At 45.9% G+C, this 17,519-nt stretch overlaps 1 protein-coding gene across 4 annotated transcripts in view; it reads left to right on the plus strand.

Moving 5' to 3' along the window:
• The window catches only part of GSPT1 (G1 to S phase transition 1), a 151,499-nt gene extending 134,309 nt beyond the window's left edge, over nt 1-17,190 (plus strand). For all 4 annotated transcript variants that reach the window (XM_063934348.1, XM_063934349.1, XM_063934347.1 and 1 more), the window contains 3 exons: nt 4,046-4,135; nt 4,275-4,443; nt 15,386-17,190. In XM_063934348.1, the coding sequence (XP_063790418.1) occupies nt 4,046-4,135; nt 4,275-4,443; nt 15,386-15,438 (312 nt within the window). In that variant the 3' untranslated portion in view covers nt 15,439-17,190. The remainder of the gene's footprint in view (nt 1-4,045; nt 4,136-4,274; nt 4,444-15,385) is intronic.
• Nucleotides 17,191-17,519: the final 329 nt, after the last annotated feature.

The following is a 17,519-nucleotide window of genomic DNA, read 5'->3' on the forward strand; positions in this document are numbered from 1 at the left end:
CACTACTCAGACCGGCGATTGTGTCGGCATGGGTTTATAGCGCTGTGGCAGCATGGACAGGTACCTTATCAGCAGAGATTGAGACCCTAGTATGTATATAGATATACATATGTATATATAGATAGATAGAGATATATATATATATATATATATATATATATATTAAAGATGCTGTCTTAAGCGATATGTATATATGAAACATGCCCAAAGAGACATGAGTATACTGGGTCCTAGAGTCAAAGCTATGTTGATTTTTGCTTGACGTGTCCTGTAGAATATGCAATGGACAGATGATGCCGACTTAAGAGGCATATGGAAGGCTGAGGATTGTGTGGAGAAAGGTTCGCGGACCTGGTCTCCACAGCTATAGCTGGTAATTCTGTTTTGCCTTATATTCCTGCACAGCCTAGGAATTCACGACATTATCAAATGCAGCCTTTAGAACAGAGAAACAAGAAAGTCCGAGGTGCGTCCTTTCTTGCCAGAGGCGGGGGCAGAGGAAAGAAGCTGCACAACACAGCTAGGTCCCAGGAACAGAAGTCCTCCCCGGCCTCTACAATAATCCACCGCATGTCGCTGGGGCTCCACAAGGCGGAGCTAGGCCCGGTGGGGGCACGCCTGCGTAAGTTCAGCCACAAGTGGGTTCACTCCCTGTTAGATCCCTGGGCAATAGATATTGTGTCTCAGGGATGCAAGCTGGACTTTGAGAAGATGCCACCTCACCGACGGCCCTGCCGGTTTCCCCCCCCACGAGAGGGAAACCGTGTTAACTGCAATTCACAAATTGTATCTTCAGCAGGTGGTGGTCAAGATTCCCCTCCTTCAACGAGGAAAGGGTTACTATTCGACCATGTTTGTAGTACCGAAACCGGACGGTTCGGTCAGACCCATATTGAATTTAAAATCCCTGAACATATACCTGAAAAGGTTCAAGTTCAAGATGGAATTGCTCAGAGCGGTCATCGCAAGCCTGGAAGGGGGGGATTTTATGGTGTCTCTGGACATAAAGGATGCATACCTTCATGTCCCCATTTATCCACCTCATCAGGCGTACCTCAGATTTGTGGTACAGGATTGTCATTACCCATTCCAGATGTTGCCGTTTGATCTGTTCACGGCACCGAGAATATTTACCAAGGTAATGGCAGAAATTATGGGCTTCTGCGAAAGCAAGGAGTCACAATTATCCCATACTGGGACGATCTCCTCATAAAGGCGAGGTCCAGAGAGCAGTTGCTGATCAGCGTAGCACACTCTCGGGAAGTGTTGCAACAGCACGGCTGGATTCTGAATATTCCAAGGTCGCAGCTGATTCCTACAACGCGTCTGCCCTTCCTGGGCATGATTCTGGACACAGACCAGAAGAAGGTTTTTCTCCCGGCGGAGAAGGCTCGGGAGCTCGTGACTCTGGTCAGAGGCCTCTTAAAACCAAAACAGGTGTCGGTGCATAAATGCACGCGAGTCCTGGGAAAGATGGTGGCGTCTTACGAAGCCATTCCCTTCGGCAGGTTCCATGCGAGGAACTTTCAGTGGGACCTGTTGGACAAGTGGTCCGGATCGCATCTTCAGATGCATCGGCTGATCACCCTATCCCCCAGGGCCAGGGTGTCTCTTCTGTGGTGGCTGCAGAGTGCTCACCTTCTCGAGGGCCGCAGGTTCGGCATACAGGACTGGGTCCTGGTGACCACGGATGCAAGCCTCCGAGGATGGGGGGCAGTCACTCAGGGAAGAAACTTCCAAGGGTTGTGGTCAAGTCAGGAAACTTGTCTGCACATCAATATCCTGCAACTAAGGGCCATATACAACGCCCTGAGTCAAGCGGAGCATCTGCTTCGCAACCAACCGGTGCTGATTCAGTCAGACAACATCACCGCAGTGGCCCATGTAAACCGCCAGGGCGGCACAAGAAGCAGGGTGGCGATGGCAGAAGCCATCAGAATTCTTCGCTGGGCGGAGAATCACGTGCAAGCACTGTCAGCAGTGTTCATTCCGGGAGTGGACAATTGGGAAGCAGACTTCCTCAGCAGGCACGACCTCCACCCGGGAGAGTGGGAACTTCATCAAGAAGTCTTCACACAGATTACAAATCGATGGGAACTGCCACAGGTGGACATGATGGCGTCCCGCCTCAACAAAAAGTTACAAATGTATTGCGCCAGGTCAAGAGACCCTCAGGCGATAGCTGTGGACGCACTAGTGACACCGTGGGTGTTCCAGTCAGTTTGTGTTTCCTCCTCTTCCTCTCATACCCAAGGTGCTGAGAATCGTAAGAAAAAGAGGAGTGCGAACAATACTCAATGTTCTGGATTGGCCAAGAAGGACTGGGTATCCGGAACTGCAAGAAATGTTCACAGAGGACCCATGGCCTCTGCCTCTCAGACAGGATCTGTTGCAACAGGGGCCCTGTCTGTTCCAAGACTTAACGCGGCTGCGTTTGACGGCATGGCGGTTGAACGCCGGATCCTAACAGAAAAAGGCATTCCGGATGCGGTTATTCCTACGCTAATAAAGGCTAGGAAGGACGTGACGGCTAAGCATTATCACCGTATATGGCGCAAATATGTTGCTTGGTGTGAGGCCAGGTATGCCCCTATAGAGGAATTCCAGCTGGGCCGTTTCCTTCACTTCCTACAGTCGGGAGTGACTTTGGGCTTAAAATTGGGGTCCATTAAGGTCCAGATTTCAGCCCTATCCATTTTCTTTCAAAAGGAACTGGCTTCTCTTCCTGAAGTTCAGACGTTTGTAAAGAGTGCTGCATATTCAGCCCCCTTTTGTGCCACCAGTGGCACCTTGGGATCTTAACGTGGTGTTGAGTTTCCTGAAATCACACTGGTTTGAGCCACTTAAAACCGTGGAGTTAAAATATCTCACGTGGAAGGTGGTCATGCTATTGGCCTTAGCTCCGGCTAGGCGTGTGTCAGATTGGCGGCTTTGTCATGTAAAAGCCCCTATCTGGTTTTTCCATATGGACAGGGCAGAATTACGGACTCGTCCGCAATTTCTGCAAAAGGTGGTGTCATCCTTTCATTTGAACCAACCTATTGTTTTGCCTGCGGCTACTCGTGACTTGGAGGATTCCAAGTTACTAGATGTAGTCAGGGCTTTGAAGATTTATGTAGCCAGAACGGCTGGAGTCAGGAAAACTGACTCGCTGTTTATCCTGTATGCATCCAACAAGCTGGGTGCTCCTGCTTCAAAGCAAACTATTGCTCGCTGGATCTGTAACACGATTCAGCAGGCTCATTCTGCGGCTGGATTGCCGCATCCAAAATCAGTGAAAGCCCATTCCACTAGGAAGGTGGGCTCTTCTTGGGCAGCTGCCCGAGGGGTCTCAGCATTACAGCTTTGCCGAGCAGCTACTTGGTCGGGTTCAAACACTTTTGCAAAATTCTACAAGTTTGATACCCTGGCTGAGGAGGACCTTGTGTTTGCCCATTCGGTGCTGCAGAGTCATCCGCACTTTCCCGCCCGTTTGGGAGCTTTGGTATAATCCCCATGGTCCTTACGGAGTCCCCAGCATCCACTAGGACGTTAGAGAAAATAAGATTTTACTCACCGGTAAATCTTTCTCGTAGTCCGTAGTGGATGCTGGGCGCCCGTCCCAAGTGCGGACTTCTTCTGCAATGCTTGTATATAGTTATTGCTTACATAAGGGTTATGTATAGTTGCATCAGGGTTGATCTGATGCTCTGTTGTTCATACTGTTAACTGGGTATGGTTATCACAAGTTATACGGTGTGATTGGTGTGGCTGGTATGAGTCTTACCCTGGATTCCAAAATCCTTTCCTTGTAATGTCAGCTCTTCCGGGCACAGTTTCCTTAACTGAGGTCTGGAGGAGGGGCATAGAGGGAGGAGCCAGTGCACACCAGATAGTACTGAATCTTTCTTTAGAGTGCCCAGTCTCCTGCGGAGCCCGTCTATTCCCCATGGTTCTTACGGAGTCCCCAGCATCCACTACGGACTACGAGAAATAGATTTACCGGTGAGTAAAATCTTATTTTTTATAAGCTTTATCTGGTTACGTTTTTGTCTTCATTTTTCAGATTGTGATTATCGAGCACAAGTCAATTATTTGTCCTGGTTACAACGCAGTGCTGCATATTCATACATGTATTGAAGAAGTTGAAATAACGGTGAGGGTTTTCGTTTGTATATTTTTACATATTACATGTGTACATTCTTATCTATCTGTAGTTTCATTTGATGTCTAGTGAAATATTCCACTACAATTGGCGTCTCAATGGACTAACGTGTTTTTTTTTTTTTTGTTAGGCCTTAATCTGTTTGGTAGACAAAAAATCAGGGGAAAAAAGTAAGATACGGCCCCGCTTTGTAAAACAAGATCAAGTATGCATTGCCCGCTTAAGGACAGCGGGGACTATTTGCCTTGAAACATTCAAAGATTTCCCTCAGATGGGTCGATTTACCTTGCGAGACGAAGGTGAGAACCACATTGTTATGATACATGATCATACTAACATTTACAATATCCAAAGTAGGTGCATGACGTTTATACAGACTGTATGGCCCAGTAAAATAAAAAATTGTAGGTGATATTGATGTTAGGGTGTGATGAGTGCTACAAAAAGTCCTTAGCACAAGGGTGAGAAAAGCCTCAGCAGAGAAGGGGACAAACCAGCGACTTTGAGAGAGAAAATACTTTTTTTTTTTTTTTATGCGGTAACCGCACAAATTATACCTTGTTTGCTTTTTTCCGGAAGATTTTGTTTTTTCACATGGCTAAAAAACTGTTTTTATTGATATGTCAAGTAAGGTAAACATAAGCAAACATGATTATTATATTTTTCATCTTAGAAATACCACAAAAATACTTTGTGGTGCTTGTTTCACCAATAATACACCTTTCCAAAATAGTTGGATTCCATGTGTATGGTAAATAAACAAAAACAAATCTGGCGTTGAAATGAAAATGCATATTCTCCCCCCCCCCCCCCCCCCCACACATTTTTGCTGTCTCCATTTGAACAGTTACCATGTGGAGGAAGCTAGGCCTGCCACTTTAGAAACTAGTCCACTTACCACATTACATGGACCACATTTATATTTTATGCAAGATAGGAGAGAAATGGTCTTTATATCCCTGCCATCTGTGGAAAATTTTATTGTTTATGTACGGTTTCACTAATTGTCTGCTGAACACAAGACAATAACTACTGAGGGGGCACATCATTTGAAAGCGTGGTCTCCCACTATCATTGTTTGGGTGACCCCACTTGTACAGATGTAATTATGTGCATGATAAGGCACGTAGTTCACTCCTACCCTTATGCAGAAAATGTATTTCTTTATCCACTAGGGGCACAGGAACACTGGGTATAGCCTATAGAGGTGAGAGTCTAGGCACCAAATGGTTAGTTTTTCTCCCAGCAGCCCCAGACTCCTTCTCCACTATACCGTGCCACCGGCCAGCCGGTATTTGTTTGGTGCCAGGCAGGAGCTGGCACCTTTTTTCTTGGGAGGACTGCTTTAGGTGGTCCCTCTGTAACTTTATTTCTTTTATTAGTTTTTATTAATACTGAGCAGACGGTGTCAGGCGTGCTACATGACTGCCACTCCAACACCAAGCACCAGTTGGTGATTTCCGCAGGGGTGTGCCTGCATATGTCTCTCCTGGTGACACCTGCAGCTGGACGCATGGGGGAGGCAAGCGCAGGAGCAGCATCGTCATGGCTTATCACTGCCAGTGTGGAGACCACCAGCAATGCTGGTAGTGGCAGCTCTGGGGGGGACCACACTCTATTAACTAAATACCAGGGCAGTTTTGGAATTGGGTATTCCTGACAGTGGTTACAGTTGCCCTGGGGTCCACACAAGAGGGGAGGCAGGCTTCCCATTTCTGGATGTGTCTTCCCTTAAGAATCCCACAGACCAGAAGCTTGAGAACTTGAAACCGCTTATTACAGTGCGGTTGCTTTTACACATTCAGCTCTGGCATCTGCTTGGGTGATTAAGGCTGTTGGTCGCAGAGGATGTGGAGGTTGGTCTCAGCTCGGGGACCAGCAGAATTGTTGTCTCTTGTTGCACACATGGAGTGTGCGAGCTCACTCTTAAGAGAGAAGCGACCGTTGAATCTGGGATCTTAACATTGAAGGTGTCGGCTTGTACGGTTGAGGCCAGGAGGGCACTCTTGGCGGGCGGATGCAAATTCTAAGAAGGCTTTAGAGGAGCTTCCATATTCCAGGGATATTCTTTTTGGGCAGGAGTGAAAACAATATAGTTGCCTTCTTGTCAGCACCTTCAATGGAAGGCGAGAGGGCAGGCGTCCATTCGCTTCCAGGGTGCGTCCTCAAAGGGATCTATTCCCCGTGGTAAATAATCCTGGTCTACCAGACGGCCTGCTTTCAAGACAGCTGACCATCCTGACGCATGACGGTGCGGGCCTCCAGCTGGTGAATCCCCAGGGTGGTACGCCGGGTTCTGTTAATCGCCTCAAGGTGGATGCGAACCACGTCAGACGCGTGGGTCAGAGGTGCCTCTCAAGAATTTGCCCTGACTTGTTGGACGCGACCTCCAAATGCAGTTCTTCACTGGTTTCCCAGAGGATCCAGAAAAAGCTGAAGCCCTCAGGGAGTCAATTCACTCTTCTGGCCTCCCAGGTCATCATCTTGGTTCCCCTCCATCTTTGAGGGATTTTGGGTTTTATGCCAACCTTTCTAGGCTCATTCAGACCTTTTATCAATCTAAAGGTGATGAATAAGTATCTGCATATTCCCAGGTATCGCATGGTGTACCTTTTGATCCATTATCCTGGCCAAGAAGATGAGGGACTCTATGGCTTCATTGAACATACAGGATGCTTATTTACACAACCCCTATTTGTGCCAGTCATCAGCATTTTCTCAGCCTTGCAATTTAATGTCCGTATCATAAAAATAAAAACAAATCCGTTTCAGACATTACCTCTTGGGCTGTCCACAGCACCGCAAGTCTAGCCTAAGGTCATGGACCTTCTGCTCCTGGCGCATTCACTGGAAGTTCTCGCATACCATATTTAGCTGACAGCGGCACTTCTACAGTCACACGGATGGAAGCTTAATTGGAACAAGTCTTCGTTAACACAACCTCAGCAGATGTTGCATTAGAGTGCTCTGCTGGATTTCGGGATTCAGGATGACAAGATTCAGGCCCTACAGTCCAAGGTTCGCACATTACTTGGTCTTCCCATGCTTGCATGTGGACCCTGGGGGGACTCTGGTCTTCACGTTTGGTGAAAGAATGCCCAGTTCCACTCATCCTCTGCAACTGGAGGATCTTGCCTGGTGGAACAAACTTCTTTTGCACATGAAGGCTCAGACAATAACCCTCTCGCTGTAGGTTCGCCACTGCCTATGGTGGATTAACTGGCAACACCTGGTCAGGAGTTGTCCGTACTGGGTCCTCCACACCACTGATGCAAGTCTTCGGGGGGTGGGGGGGGGTGGCATTGTCTTGTCAGGGGTCATTCCAGGGCTGGTAGCCGTCTCAAGAGTTCCAGCTTCCCATCGATGTCTTGGAACTCGGGGAGATATACAGGGCTCTTTGCATGGCTCAGCCACTCCTCCAGGGGAGTCCGTTCAAAGTGCAGTCTGACAACGTAATCGCTGTCATTTACATAAACAACCAGGGTGGCACTAGAAGCCACAGCACTGTGAAGGAAGTCAGATGTGTTTTTGCTGGGCAAAGTGGTTCTTTCTTGCTTTTTAGGCGGTATTCATTCCCAGAGGCAGATTTTCTGAGCTGCTAGGACATGCATCCAGGCGAATGGGCTATACATCTGACAGTCGGTTGCTGGTCAAAAAAGCTGGGGTCTTCCGGACTTACATCTAATGGTTTCTCAGCATAACCATTCGCTGCCGAGGTACTGTTCCTGCACCGAGAATCCCAGAGCGTTACTAGTGGATATTCTATCGGTGCTATTGACGTTTCTGCTCTAAGTTTTCCTCCAATTTTGTTAATGCAACAGGTGCTTAGCAAATTCAAGCTGGATGGTGGAGCGATTATACTAGTGATCCCAGATTGGCCACGGCCACTCTCCGGATCTCGCTCTGACTGGGTGGCTCTTTAGAGCAAAGGGATTTCGCAGGAGGGTCATACACGTACCGCAACCATCAGGGAGGCGCTCGCAGCCAAAGAACAATGAAGGAGGTAAGTCACATACTAAAATAGGCAGAACTCCATCTTCCAGCATTGTCCGCAGTGTTCGTTCCAGGAGTCCTAAACTGGGAAGCGGACTTTCTCAGTCGGCACACCATTCAAGAAACTGAATGGGCTTTACACCCGGAAGTATTTCAGACACTAGTAGACAAGTGGGGGTTGCCAGAGATAGATCTCATGGCGTCCCGTCTGAACCACAAAGTTCCGGAATATGGGTCAAGAACAAAAGATCCTGGAGCAATCCTGGTGGACGCACTGTCATCGAAATGGGACTTTCATCTGGCATATCTGTTTCCTCCAATCTCCCTGCTACCCAGGCTGGTGAGGAAAATAAAGCAAGCAAAGGGTGCCGTGATTATAATAGCTCCGGCATGGCCCAGAAGGCATTGGTACATAGATCTGCAGAGGATGTCGATGGATGCGCCAATTCTGCTCCCTCAACGTCCAGATCTACTAATGCAGGGTCCCTGTTGTCACAGGCATCTGGATCGGCTGTCTTTGACGGCGTGGCTGTTGAAACCTCTATCCTAAAATCAAGAGGCTTTTCACAACAGGTAATCCAAACAATGCTTAGAGCAAGGAAACTCTCCTCTGCTCGCGTTTATCACCAAATATGGCGAACCTATATGCATTGGTGCAGTGAAAGACATAATGATCCAAAATCTTTCAGAGTATCCAGAATCTTGGTTTTCCTTCAGGCAGGAATGGATAAGGGTTTGAAGGTGGCTTCTTTGAGAGTTCAAGTTTTGGCATTGACTGTATGGTTTCAAAAGAAAATTGCTACTTTACAAGATGTGCGTACTTTTTTCCAGGGAATGCTGTGCATTCAACCACCTTTTTTTCCTCCTGCAGTGCCATGGGATCTAAGTCTGGTTCTCAAAGCAGTTCAAGGGGCTCCGTTTGAACCACTAAAAAAAGTGGATCTTAATGGTTAACAGCTAAAGTACTCATCCTACTGACTATGGCATCAGCTAGAAGAGTATCAGATTTAGGAGCACTTTCATGTAAATCTCCTTTTCTGAGTTTTTATCCAGATAAAGCCGTTCTTAGAACGAAGTCTGGTTATCTTCCAAAGGTGGTATCAAAGTTTCACCTTAATGAAGAAATTGTAGTCCCGGCTTTTCAGGTATCGGGACTTTCTGCGGGAGAAGCGTTGCTGGACGTAGTCCGTGCATTAAGAAGCTACATAGATCGTGCCAGTGCCATCAGAAAGACAGATTCTCTCTTCATTCTCTATGGATTTCATAAGAGGGGATGGCCTGCTACTAAACAGACGCTAGCAAGATGGCTTCGAATGACTATTTCAGAAGCATACTCTCGAGCTGATCTCCCTGTTCCTGCTAATGTCTCTGCTCACTCTACACGTAAGGGAGGTCCTTCATGGGCAGCACAACATGGTGCTTCAGCAGAACAGATATGTAAGGCAGCCACATGGTCTTCCATTAACACATTCATTAGACATTATGCCTTGGATACCTTTGCCTCTCATGATGCTGAATTCGGGCAAAAGGTTCTCCTGTCCAATCAGGAGCGTCCCCACCACTAAAAATTTGCTTTGGGAAATCCCAATGTTATCCTGTGGATAACCTGTGGACCCAGCCGGAGAAATATACGTTATGGTAAGAACTTACCGTTGATAACGGTATTTCTCCTATGTCCACAGGTTTCCACAGGGATCCCACCCTGACGCACCTAATTTGAGAATCTTTATACTCACTCACCTCTTCCCTCTTGCGTGGAAGGGTGTGCATGTGTGTTCTTCTTGCCTGAATAGGGTTCTACATAATGCTCCTGCCTTAATACTTTGGAAACAACTGATTTGACTGACTCGTGGGCGGGATTATATGGACAAGCCCGGTGCATCCTGTAAGGCCACAAAGCTTGTGATCGATTTGGTGTTAATCCGCTGACGCTCCAGCATATCCCAATGTTATCCTATGGAAACCTGTGGACATACGAGAAATACCGTTATCAACGGTAAGTTCTTACCATAACGTATATTTTCTTTGAACAAAACAAGCCCAATGTCGCTTTCCCTGAATCTCCAGAGTAAGATGACTTATTAAAACAGGCCTGGAAAACTCCAGACCAAAAATTCTAAGTGTCCAAAAAGTCTTTGCGCACTTTCCCATTTGCACTTCAAGGTAGAAAATTTTAGGAGGAACCCCTGGGGTGGATGTCTCAGACTCTCGCCTGTCTTAAAAGGCGTCCAGGGACACCATATAGTCCACTGTCCCCCCCTCCAGGCTGGCGATGACCGCTCTCAGCGATTCCATCTTGAATTTGAACCTTTTCAAGTATAGGTTTAAGGATTTTAAATTTAGAATGGGTCTGACCGAACCGTCCGTTTTCGGGACCACAAACAGGGTTGAGTAGTACCCCGTCCCCTGTTGAAGCAGGGGAACTTTGACCACCACTTGTTGAAGACACAGTTTTTGAATTGCATGTAAACTACTTCCCTCTCCGGGGAAGAAGCTGGTAGGACTGATTTGAAAAACCGGCGAGGAGGCACCTCTTCGAATTCCAGCTTGTAACCCTAGGAAACAATGTCTATTGCCCAGGGATCCACCTGTGATTGAATCCAGACGTGGCTGAAAAGTCGAAGACGTGCCCCCACTGGGGCATACTCCCTCAGCGGAGCCCCAGCGTCATGCGGTGGATTTTGTAGAAGCCAGGGAGGACTTCTGTTCCTGGCAACTAGCTGTAGTTGGCAGCTTTTTCCCTCTGCCCTTACCTCTGGCGAGAAAGGAAGATCCCCGTACTCTCTTGGATTTATGCGACCGAAAGGACTGCATCTGATAATGTGGTGTTTTCTTTGGCTGTGAGGAAACATAAGGTAAAAAAGTGGATTTACCTGCAGTAGCTGTGGAAACCAAGTCTGTGGGACCTTCCCCAAATAAGTCCTCACCCTTGTAAGGCAAAACCTCCATATGCTTCTTTGAGTCGGCATCACCCGTCCATTGTCTGGTCCACAGGGCTCGCCTAGCAGAAATTGCCATGGCGTTGGCTCTGGAACCCAGTAGGCCAACGTCTCTCTGAGCATCTCTCATATATAGGACAGCATTCTTAATATGACCCAAGGTCAATAAAACAGTATCCTTATCCAGTGTATCAATTTCAGCAGATAAGGTATCTGTCCACGCTCCTACAGCGCTACAAACCCAAGCCGACGCTATCGCCGGTCTGAGTAATGTACCAGTATGTGTGTAAATTGACTTCAAGGTAGTCTCTTGCCTGCGATCCGCAGGATCCTTGAGGGTTGCGGTATCTTGAGACGGCAGCGCCACCTTTTTGGATAAGCGCGTCAATGCTTTGTCCACCCTGGGGGAGGATTCCCACCGTATCCTGTCCTTAGCCGGGAAAGGATACGCCATAAGAATCCTTTTGTGAATCTGCAGTTTCTTGTCTGGAGTTTCCCAAGCCCTTTCAAACAACTCATTTAACTCATGTGAAGGGGGGAAAGTAACCTCAGGTTTCTTTTCCTTAAACATGTGGACCCTCGTGTCAGGTACAGAGGGGTCATCTGTGATATGCAACACATCTTTTATTGCAATAATCATATAATGAATACTTTTTGCCAATCTCGGCTGCAATCTCGCATCATCATAGTCGACACTGGAGTCAGAATACGTGTCGGTATCAGTGTCTGCTACTTGGGATAGTGGACGCTTTTAAAACCCAGAAAGGCCCTGTGACATAGTGAAAGGCAGGGATTGACTCCCTGTATTTCCCCTGGACTCCGCTTTGTCCAACCTTTTGTGTAATAAATTCACATTTGCATTTAAAACATTCCACATATCCAACCAATCAGGTGTCGGCGTTGCCGACTGAGACACCACACTCATTTGCTCCACTTCTTCCTTAGAAGAGCCTTCCGCCTCAGACATGCCGAGACACACATACCGACACCCCACACACTCAGGGAAATCTCTAATCTGGAGACTGTTCCCCCAACAAGGCCCTTTGGAGAGACAGAGCGAGAGTATGCCAGCACACACCCAGCGCCAATGACCATGGAAACACAATTCCCAGATATATATAGCGCTTTTTTTATATATATATATACATGTATTGACTGCGCCCAAATTATGTGCCCCCCTCCTCCTTCAAAGCTCTCTGTCACCGTGTTCAGCAGGGGAGAGTCCGGGGAGCCAGCTTCTCAGCAGCTTGCTGTGCAGAAAATGGCGCTGGTTAGTGCTGTGGGATCAAGCTCCGCCCCCTCAGCGGCAGGCTTCGGTCCCGCTCAAAATGCAAAAAAACCTGGCGGGGGATTGTATATTATAATGCCATAGCTGAATATACCGTTTATGCCAGCCAAGAGGGTTATTGCTGCCCAGGGCGCCCCCCCTGCGCCCTGCACCCATCCGTGCCTGTGTGTGTGGGAGCAATGGCGCGCAGCGTTACCGCTGCGCGTTACCTCAGTGAAGATCCGAAGTCTTCTGCCGCCTGTGAAGTCTTCTTTCTTCGTATACTCACCCGGCTTCTATCTTCCGGCTCTGCAAGGAGGACGGCGGCGCAGCTCTGAGACGAACGGCTAGTGTGAGACCTGCGTTCCGATCCCTCTGGAGCTAATGGTGTCCAGTAGCCTAAGAAGCAGAGCCTATCACTGAAGTAGGTCTGCTTCTCTCTCCTCAGTCCCACGGCGCAGGGAGCCTGTTGCCAGCAGGACTCCCTGAAAATAAAAAACCTAACAAAATTCTTTATTACAGAGAAACTCAGGAGAGCTCCCCTGAAAGCACCCAGTCTCCTCTGGGCATAGGATCTAACTGAGGTCTGGAGGAGGGGCATAGAGGGAGGAGCCAGTGCACACCCATTCTAAAGTTTCTTTATAGTGCCCATGTCTCCTGCGGAGCCCGTCTATTCCCCATGGTCCTTGCGTAGAATCCCCAGCATCCTATAGGACATAAGAGAAATAGGATTTTAATACCTACCGATAAATCCTTTTCTCGTACTCCATAAGGAATATTGGGCGCCCACCTCAGTGCGTTGACTTTTCAGCAGGTTCTTGTTGTATGGTTACCTGTTCAGCTGTTTGCTGTTGTTGTTACCAGCCGTTGCTGGTTGTTATATGTTAGTGGTGTGCTGGTTTGTAAATCTCACCACCCTTTGTTATCATGTTCCTGCTCTCATATATGTCCTTTCTCCTTCGGGCACGTTTTTACCTAGAACTGCCTGTGGGAGGGGGCATAGAGGGCTTGAGCCAGCACACCCAGTAGAAGAAATTTAAAGTGCACTGGCTCCTTTGGACCCCGTCTATACTCCCATCGTACTGGTTTTCCCCAATATCCCTTATGGACCATGAGAAAAGCATTTACCGGTAGGTATTAAAATCCTATTTTTTCAGAGACCAATTTCACTCACCAGATTTTTGCATGTTCTTTCAAGATGTCTTACATGTACAGCCACTGTTTCTTCCTACAGGTAACTCCACAGAACCTGTCCTTGATACTTCAGACACTAATGTATTCTCCTTAAAGTTTTTGGTCACACTGGACATTCGTTGATTCACGTGGGAGACTGTCTTCTCACTTGCTATTGCGTCAGCCTGTCGGGTGTACAAACTGAGCGTGTTATTGTTTTTCTCATGTAGATGCGTCTCCAGACACATTTGAGAGATTGTGGTTCTGGCTTACGATGCTCCGAGCTCTTCCCCCAGAGAGCCTCTTGATGTCATGAGGGCTCTCAGCATTTATGTGGACAGGGCCAATAATCTGTGTGGGTCGGATTCTCAGTTTTGTGTGATTTCTTTTCACAAGTGGGTCTGGCCGCCTTCCAAACATACCTTTTGGCCAGGTAGCTCTGCTTACCATTTTGCCATGCCTACTCTGCGGCGGAGCTTTTTGTTCCAGCTACTCATTCCATCCAGTCGGCAGTACCTTCATGGGTGACTCAGGGTGGTTTTTCTGAAGAGCAACTTTGTGAAGCGGCCACGTGGTCTTAGTTTCTACGCATTTTGATCTCTTCTTTGTATGTGACCTTTGGTTTTAAAGTTCTCATTGCAGCTCAGAGGCATCCCTGCCCTTAATGGTACAGCTGTTGAATGTCCCTGTGCCCCCTAGTGGACAAAGATTGAAAGCAGGATTTATGTACTTATCTGTTAAATCCTTTTTCTTCGAGTTCATAGTGGGAACACAGCGCCCACTCTGACTCACCTGGCTTGCAGGGGTTGTTTCCTTGGTACTGGCTCTCTGTACAGATGCCTATGCATGTCTGGTGTGTGCCAGAAGATCTTCCTTCTTCCTCTCCTAGCTGTTGCCGTGGGCTTTCTATCCTGGCTGGGGGCGGGGTATAGTGGAAAGGGTGTATAGAGCTGCTGGGAATATTTATTTTATTTATTTTTTAAATATAATTATTTGGTGCCCAGACTCTCACCTGTCCAAGCTATTTCTACGTCCCCTATGGACTTTTTTTTTCTGTAGCACAGGGTCAGTGGCGGAACTAGCGAGCGGTGGGCCCAGGTGCGACAATGCTTTGGGACCCCATCCCATCCAAGTCCACCCCCTCACCCCTGGAGAGGATCTGGGCAGGGGGACCTGCTCAGGGCCAGAGAAATGGATACCTAGCAACAGTGCCATAACTGTGTGCAAGAAACTGCATCGGAGCCCCCCCACCTCCATGTAAAAAAGGGGCAGTGCGCGCCATAGGTGTGTGCAAAAAATATAGGGGCGTGGCTTCGTGGGGAAGGGGTGTGGCCACAAAATAGTACCAATTCATATAACGGTGCACAGTAGTCTCCATTATTCAAATTACGCCGCATAGTAGCACCACTACACCAGGTAGAGCCCCTTTTACACCTTACGGCGGACAGATTCCCCTTTTTAAACCTTACGGCAGAGGCCCTGAGGACGGGGTGTCCTTTTTACACCTTACGGCAGAGGCCCTGAGGCCCTAACCAGTTAGGCCCTGAGGACGGGGTGTTCCCCGAAACATGTCGGATCAATAAACGGACCGCTTTTTTTCACCACCTATGAGTCTGCTTGAGTGCCGCCTGCTTCCATCCACTATATATACAGATATATATATATAGATATAGATATATATATATAGATAGATATATATATATATACACAGATAATGGTGAAAAGTTGCAGCTGCTATTTTCAGTGATCTTTGTTCTATAAAATTTGATCATGGTGGGTTTTCTTTTCTTTTTAGTACACCAGACAGAAGTGTATTGTTACAGTAGTGTGTATAAATATTATTGCTAAGAACATTTTTTTTTGTTTTAGGTAAGACCATTGCAATTGGAAAGGTCTTGAAACTGGTTCCTGAAAAGGATTAAGCTTTCCTCTTGACCCTGCACAATACTGTGAGGAAAATTGACTCTACAGAAGCCTACTTCACATCGCCTTCTTACTTTCTGCCCATTGACAATACACTCTTCCCTATGACAAAATTACACAGCAGAAAAGAACAAGTCCACATTGTCAGCTTTCTCATATTGAGAGCTCTGCTATGCCACTGTTGAATTCCCCTACTCAACATTTTATTTTCATCCCTTCCAAAGTCTGCATCGTTGGAGAGATTTGGCAATAGCCTTGTAAGTGATGTGGACAAAATTGCCTACAATAACGAAAACCTAAGATTTTTTTTTTTTTCTATTATAATTTTTTTTTTTATATATATATAAATACATGCAATACTACCCTGTTCTCGTGTCCATTACATAAACACCATAATTCTAAGCAGACCATTCAGAGTGTGCAAATGTGCAAGCACATGTTACAGAGAAAACTACCATGTTAATAAAATATCAATTTAAAACCCCTTTTCAGTATTTGCATTGCTTTTGAATGCTTTTTTCTTTTTTTTTAACCTGAATGTAACACTGCTGCGTTAACTTCTTAAAAACAAATTCCTAGTATTTTATTAGAATATTGACTTGGATATTTTTCTCCCTATTCTTAACTGAATATCCACCTCAGTGACTTAAAAAAAAAAAAACCCTTCTCTTAGATACCCCACACAGTTTTCGAAAGACGAGCTTGAAATACAGGTTTTGTATTAAATAAAATACTTTGTTGCGGTTTTGTTGTAAACAAATTAGCCCACCTAGATTAAAACTAAACGTACGCAAACTTAATACCAATTTAATTGTACTCATTATCACAAAGTACCATATTGACATGAAGTATAGTAAAATACCTGTATTTTCTATATTCAATTATAGCTTGTGTATCAAAAGAAAGTGGAATTTGTTTTGGGGCATCAGTCTGTATTAATCTGCAGATTCTTTAAATATTTTAAGAATTCAAATCCAACTTTATTTACAATTCATGAAGAAGACATAGGTAGCTTTTTCCAAAGCTACATTTTAAATACTACCTGAGAAGGATTTAATTTCTCAGTTACAGTTGAGTCTTTGTGTTGTGAAATATAAAGGCTTGATTTTTTGCTGCTTCAAGTGTCTTGAGATGAGCAGAGAACGGTCAGTGTTGAGCTCATACAAGTTTGCACATATTATACCTTTTGGATATGTGAGATAGGTAGGAGTTCTGCCATCAGTAAACATTACATATCAAGAGTTTGGCTTGTCTAGAACTGAAAGCATTAGAAATGTCTCTGGTAATTGGTGAATGACACACTAGCATTTTTTCGTTCCAGCGATCCTCAGGATATGAAGAGCAATAGTGTAGCTATTTCTAGCTGTACAATTATAACAGTCTTAAGAGGGGCCAAAAATAAAGGAAACATCTTTTGTGAAGGGGGATATAGTATATGCTTGTTATATTGGACGTTTCCTTGACTTTCTAAGAGTTTTTTGACTTGATTATGGTTAACTTCAGAGTGAAATGTATTCAGATGTAATATGCTGAACTCCTAGAATCCTCTGCAGTCTGTGGCTGTCAGTTTGCAGATCAAAACAGTGAAGATTGTTCAATTTTGTTTCTTTGTATCTGTGGATTTTCCATTCATTTCACAAATGAGGCTACATTGTACGGCCAGAGAAAGCTATTGTCCTTCAGTTTTAAATGATTACTCTTGTAGCTGCCGTAATGCATGAAATGGAAATAAATTTTATTATGTCAGAAAAGATGTGGGCTCCGTTTTTACTCAAGTGGAACTGTTGTACGTAATCATTCCCTTTTAAGATTTATATATTTGTAGACTATATTACAAACTTACATTTGTTACCAACAAAATCTCCCCATCTGATATGCACAAGTAGTCTTGTTTTGTTTTTTGGTTTTTCCTTCCCTCGTCAAACTTACAAACTTTGTATGACTGAATTTGACAGAGGAGCTCCCCCAAGCAATGGCATGAAGAAATCTACACCAGTTAACAGCATGTTTGCACATGCTTAATTATGGCCTCTCAAAACATGGGCTCCTGAGGTATCCAAGGTACCATATGCAATACTAA

The sequence above is a fragment of the Pseudophryne corroboree genome, chromosome 7, assembly GCF_028390025.1.
Source record: "Pseudophryne corroboree isolate aPseCor3 chromosome 7, aPseCor3.hap2, whole genome shotgun sequence".
NCBI classification, from domain to species: domain Eukaryota; kingdom Metazoa; phylum Chordata; class Amphibia; order Anura; family Myobatrachidae; genus Pseudophryne; species Pseudophryne corroboree.